Here is a 6000-nt window from a genome sequence, read left to right as displayed (position 1 = left end):
ACGTGATGTACCTCTTACTAATTTTGTTCTGGAACTACAACATGCTCTCAATGCAATAGGTAAATCTTGTTTTAATATTCAGTTTCTATTATAAGGCTTGGTGCTGTGTTGTTGAACCCCTATACCAGCTTTCATTGAGAAAATGTATTACCATATCACTATAATATATCTGGGGCTGTTTTATCGAATATGTTCTTACTTCTTTAAAACTTTCTTTAAAACTGTTAGAACAAATTTGAAATGAGCAATTTGGTTGCTGTATCTAGCTGGTTTGCTCAAAGACTGGGACTGACTGGAATAGTAGAGCAATGAACTAAATATCTTAAAGTATTTGTTTTTGTGTCTTTACATTGATTTCAAATTCTGCTGCAATTTATTTTGTATTGTATTTTTTTTTTGAGAGGAGGTGGGGGTTCCACAAATCAATTTCCTGTAATAGTCTTGCAAGTTACATGGTGTCTTTACTAGTGCTGGTACCATGAAAAAGCACCCTGTACACTCTGTAAAGGTATCTGGCTGTAGAAACCATGCTAAAGTAGACATTGGAATATGATGCAATCTTTGGACCCATTGGATCCTGTCAAACTCTCCAACCCATGCCAATATGGAAGACAGACATTAAAAGATGATAATGATGAATTTAGGGTTGATTTAATAGACATTTGCCTTTCTTTTCAATGTATTGGTTTAAAACAATCAATACTTCAATGAAAATTGGTACCAGTATACCAACACACTTAATAAACTAAGTTTATTAAATGATTTGCTTCCTTAAATAGACTAAGAAACGAGTTTTATAAATGGAATTCATTCTTAAAATATCTTTTGTTGATAGAAATTATTTGATTTGTGGCGCATTATATCATTTTAATTAACAGTAGGAAAATTAATTGAACATCACTGGGTTATAATTGAATCCTTTTGTATACTTGTAATGTGTAAAGCTAAAATTTTTCTTTAAGCATGAAAGATTCCTTAAGGCAGCTGTAAACAATTTCAGTGTATCTTGTATTATTAAATGAAGACAAAATCATCATCATCATTTAACGTCTGTTGTCCATGCTGGCATGGGTTGGATGGTTTGACTGGGCTTGCATGCTGGAAGGCTGTGCCAGGCTCCAGTGTGATTTGGCATGATTTTCTCTGGCTGGATGCCCTTCCAACCACTCCGAGAGTGTTATGGATGCTTTTACGTGCCACCGGCACGGATGCCATTTGTGTAACACCAATATCTGCCATGACTGCTATTTTGCTCAGCTTGATGGGTTTTCTTCTTAAGCACGACATAATGCCAAAGGTCTTGGTCATTGGCTCCATGAGGCCCAACACTTGAAAGGATCTCAGCCACTTTACCTCCATTGAGGCCCAGCACTTGAAAAGAATTCAGCCACCTCACCTCCATGAAGCCTGCTTGAAAGGAACTCAGCCACCTCGCCTCTGTGAGGCCCAACACTCAAAAGGAACTCAACCACTTTGCCTCACTGAGGCCCAGTGTTCAAAAGGAATTCAGCCACTTCACCTCTGTGAGGCTCACTTGAAAGGAACTTAGCCACCTCGCCTCCGTGAAGCCCAATGCTTGAAAGGAACTTGGCCACTTTGCTTCTGTCAGGTCCAATGCTCGAAAGGTACTCAGCCACTTTGCCTTCGTGAGGTCCAATGTTCAAAGGTTGATCTTTTTTTACGTGCCACCAGCATGAGTGCACTTGACTTGATGGGTCCTCTTAAGCAGAGTACATCTCGATCACTAGTTATGTTATATAATGTTATATAATATTATTTAGCTCATCATTTATATTATCATTGAAGAATTCTTAATTTCTTTTCTGAAGAATTATGATTTCGAAAGTAAATAACTTTGTCCTCAAATCTTACACCAAGCTTTAAATTTATTTGTAGGTCCAACTGCTCGGATCACTAGTGAGATAGTCAGTGCAAGAATTGGTAGTTCTGGATTTAACAGGTAATTATAGAACTAATATTCTAATATCCGTATTTCTCTATGAAAGTTTTCATTGTATCTGTTTGAGAAGCTACACTTTAGAAGCTATAATCTAAAGGATTTAGTCTTACTTTTATTGAAGAAGATTAGGACACTTGTCAGAAACAATAGTTCCAAACAAAATTACTTATAGCATTTGGTCTCATCCATCTAAAATTCTGTGTTCAAATCTTATCAGGGTTAATGAGGCCTTACTGTGAGGGACCACCCTGAGATCTTATCACAACTATTTTATCTCTCTTTCCTGCTCCCACTCTCACTTCTATAATGTGAGACCCTATGTAACTCCTCTGCAGCATGAAGCCTGTTCTGTTCTGGCCCTTTCTCTCATTAACTAGCATAAAGCCACCTCCTTTTCTACTGTTGTCCCATTCAGTCAAAATGATCATGCAAGCTGCATTGCAACCTCGCTAGTGTTGGTGCCCTGAATAAAACCCTCAATGCAATCTGTAAAGTGGTTGGTATTAGGCAGGGCATCTAGCTGTAGAAACAAAACCAAAACAAACAGTTGAGCATGATGCAGTCTTTGAACCCATCAGGTTCTGTCAAACCAGCCAACCCATTCCAGCATGGAACATGGATGTTAAGATAAGAACAATAAAAGTTGTGGTCTTATGCCAATATAAGAAATCAATAATTTAGAATTGTGAACAAAATTTTAGAAATTGCTTTAAGTAGAGGTAACAGAATTAAAGCTTTTGGATTTAATCATTTCATGTTAAATCAAAATAGATTTCTGTAAACTTTTCTTTAAATTGTTGATATCCAGTAATGCTCTCTAGCTCGCTTCTCTTCATCTTAGTCTTTGAACCAGTTTCTCAAGAATTCAATTTTGGGTACTTGATTGAAGATTCTTATAAAAAAATCAAAGGAACAAGAAAAACTTTCTAGTTTAAGAGAACATATTTGAGTCTAATTAAGGTACTTATTAGTAAAAGAGTTCACAAGGAAGTGGCTTTTGTCTTATGCGAGAGTGAATTAAGCAAGATCTCAATATTTTGTAGTTAATGCAAATAATGGTTGCAAAAATCACTTCTGTCAGTTTAACTAAGAACCAATTTCAGGTGTGCTAAATCAATTTGAATTGTTAGCAACTTTGAATTGCTCAGATGACTTATTGACATAGTAGATATATTTTGTATAATTAAAATAGTTAAGGCAGTGATTTGGCAGAATTATTAGCACTTTGGACAAAGTGCTTAGTGACATTTCTTCCTGCTCTTTACATTTTGAGTTCAAATTCTGCCGAAGTTGACTTACCTTTCATCCTTAAGGTCAATGAAATAAGTACCAGTTGAGTACTGGGGTTTATGTAATCAAGTATTCCCCTCCTCTAAAATTGCTAGCCTTGTACCAGAATTTGAAACCAATATGGTTTTAATGTGAGAAATTATTGATTATACAAAGATTTAAAACTGAAACCGATGGAGACGTTTAATAACTGTTCTAAAATCTTCATTTCTCTTGAATTCATATAAAAGTTAAATTGTGTTGTTAATGCTGATAAAATATTCAAATTTCATAATAGGTGAATACTGTTAACACACATTTACTGACAAGAAAAGTAAATAGAGATGACTGAAAAAATCTGAAGTTTTTACTTTCAGCAAATTGCATCATTTTGTGACCTTTAGTAAAAAACAAATATAAGCAAGGCTCTTCTCTCTGTTTGCAGAATGACACTTCATTCTGGGGACTCTGTTGGTCTATGGAAACCATGCATATGTATGAGTAGGAATAATTATTATTATAATAGATGTGCTGTCAGGAGTTAGATGAATCTAAAATGTTTCATTAATGTTCCTTTTCTTTAAAAGAAATTAGCTGGTAATTTTGCTTTTTTTTTGAAATTTCAGTTTGAATGACTTCCGTTTGTTCAGCTGGCTTGGACAACACGAAGATATTAATCGAATGGTTTTATACCAATGTGATAATACAATGACACGATGGACTAAGCATTTTGTGAGGCAAGCTGATTGTATCCTAATTGTTGGTGTTGCCACAAATGACCCCACATCATTGGGTGAAGTATGCACTAATCTTTAAAATCTTAACTTTACCCATGCTACTCAGTAAATCTAATTTACCACTATAACCCTCTCATTAAAATCGTTCTTCGATCCTATGTGTGTTTATATATATATATATCACAAATGATTTTCTCTTTCAAGCTCAAAAGTTGAGAGCAGTTCTTAACTGGCACTGACTTCTGTTACTAGTTTCTTCACCATATGTATTGTTATTGTCAAGTAAATAGTTCATCCAAACCGAATGTTGTCACTTAAAAGCTAATTGATATTCCTAATTACTTTTTTTATAACATTTATTTTGCAAAGTATTTTTTAGACTAAATTTTTCACAAGTGCATTTACACTTATATATATGTACACGAATTATCTTATTTTATTGGAGAGAAAAAGGCTCTTTTTTTTTTTTGTTAGAGTAACATATTTAGTAATTATTGAAAACTAGAAAATATTTTGTAGCACATTAATTTGTACCTTTATTTAATTTAACTAAACAATAATTGCACATCAGGTTTTCAACAGGTAAATCCTCATTTGCATGTATCTAGGTGTTAAATATAAGCTATAGCACAATTTTTCTTTAAATGCTGTGCACTCTGTTTGCTGCATATATTGCTTTTTGCAACAAAATGTCTTGAGTTATTTTCCAAGTGCAGTGTCCTATTATTGCCATTTATATATATTGAGTCATCCCATAAGTAATGCAGTTTTTTTTATACTGCTTTTATTTTTCAAAATTAAAATAAACAAAATTCTTTTTTAATCTAAAATATACTCTCCTTAATTTTCTACACTGCTCTTCCATCTATCTGGTAGATTTGCAAGGCCCCTCTTCCAAAATTCACTTGTCCGTGATGAAAAATACTTCTCCAGTACCGTTCTAATTTTGTCTACAGAATTCATGGTTTTTTCTGTTCAAATGACTTTGAAGACTGCAGAATGAATGATAATCAGATGGAGCAATGTTTGGTGAATATGGTGGGTAGAGCATCATTTTCCATTCAAACTACTACAGCCTTTGGAATGTCATCCTTGCTGTATGTGGCCAAGCATTATCCTAAAGGAAGAACACCTTTTGTATTGAAACCAAAGATGGTCGTTTTTCTTTTAACACTGCTTGCAGTAGATCTCTTTTGTTATCGTTTGGTTTGGGTTTAAAAGTTTGAAGTGGACTAAACCTTTCATATTCCATCAAACAGATAACAACACATCATGTGGGTGAAGATCTTCTTTAGCCTGGGGTGCTGGTGTTTCTCCTTTCCCTACCCACTGTCTTCGGCACTTGACATTTTTATAGAGAACCCATTTCTTGTCGCCAGTTACTATTCGGTCCAAAAAAGGTTCATTCGTGAGATGTAACAGCAAAGAAGAGCACACATTCACTCTCTGTACAGGATTAGACTTGGAAAAGTTTGTGAGGAGCCCATTGACTCAATTTGCTGATTTTTCTGATGGCATGTAGGTGTTGATGAATGATTGAATGACAAAATCCAAGCTTCTCTGTTAGTTCCTCAACAGTTATGATGGGATTTTGTTCCACCAGGGTTGCAGGATGTCCTCATTGAGCTCTACAGATCTTCCAGTACAAGGCTCGTCTTCTAGGCTGTTGTTTCCAGCTTGGAATTTCTTGAACCACTGTTGACACTGGCTTATTTTCTGATCCCCATATACTGCATTAATATTCCTCACACTTTCTGTTGGATTTCCGGCTTTCATTGAACTCATAAAGCAAAATATGCTGAATATGCTCCTTTGTCACTTCCATTATAGCTTTGAAGAAATAACTTAAAATCAAATTGCGCTCTTCAAAACTTGCACTAAGAATAGATACAAGGTAAAATTACTACCTGATTTTATACCAAGTTGATGCAGGTAGTTTATCCTGTCCCCCTCTGACTTTTAGTTCATAATTCATGCAGTTGAAAAAACCACATTATTTATGGGATGATCCAATACATACGTACATACATATAT

The 6000-nt window shown here is 34.9% G+C and overlaps 1 protein-coding gene across 1 annotated transcript in view; it reads left to right on the top strand.

The window, feature by feature from the left end:
- The window catches only part of LOC106876024 (patatin-like phospholipase domain-containing protein 7), an 81863-nt gene that overhangs the window by 46317 nt on the left and 29546 nt on the right, over nt 1–6000 (top strand). The window contains exons 19-21 of the mRNA XM_014924399.3: nt 1–59; nt 1897–1960; nt 3856–4027. The exon at nt 1–59 is cut by the window's left edge and continues 67 nt beyond it. Coding sequence (XP_014779885.1) covers nt 1–59; nt 1897–1960; nt 3856–4027 — 295 coding nt within the window. The remainder of the gene's footprint in view (nt 60–1896; nt 1961–3855; nt 4028–6000) is intronic.

This window comes from Octopus bimaculoides, chromosome 1 (genome assembly GCF_046866305.1).
Source record: "Octopus bimaculoides isolate indiv1 chromosome 1, ASM4686630v1, whole genome shotgun sequence".
Lineage (NCBI taxonomy): Eukaryota > Metazoa > Mollusca > Cephalopoda > Octopoda > Octopodidae > Octopus > Octopus bimaculoides.
Note: the sequence above shows the minus strand (reverse complement) of the source record. Positions and strands in the feature narration are given on the sequence as shown.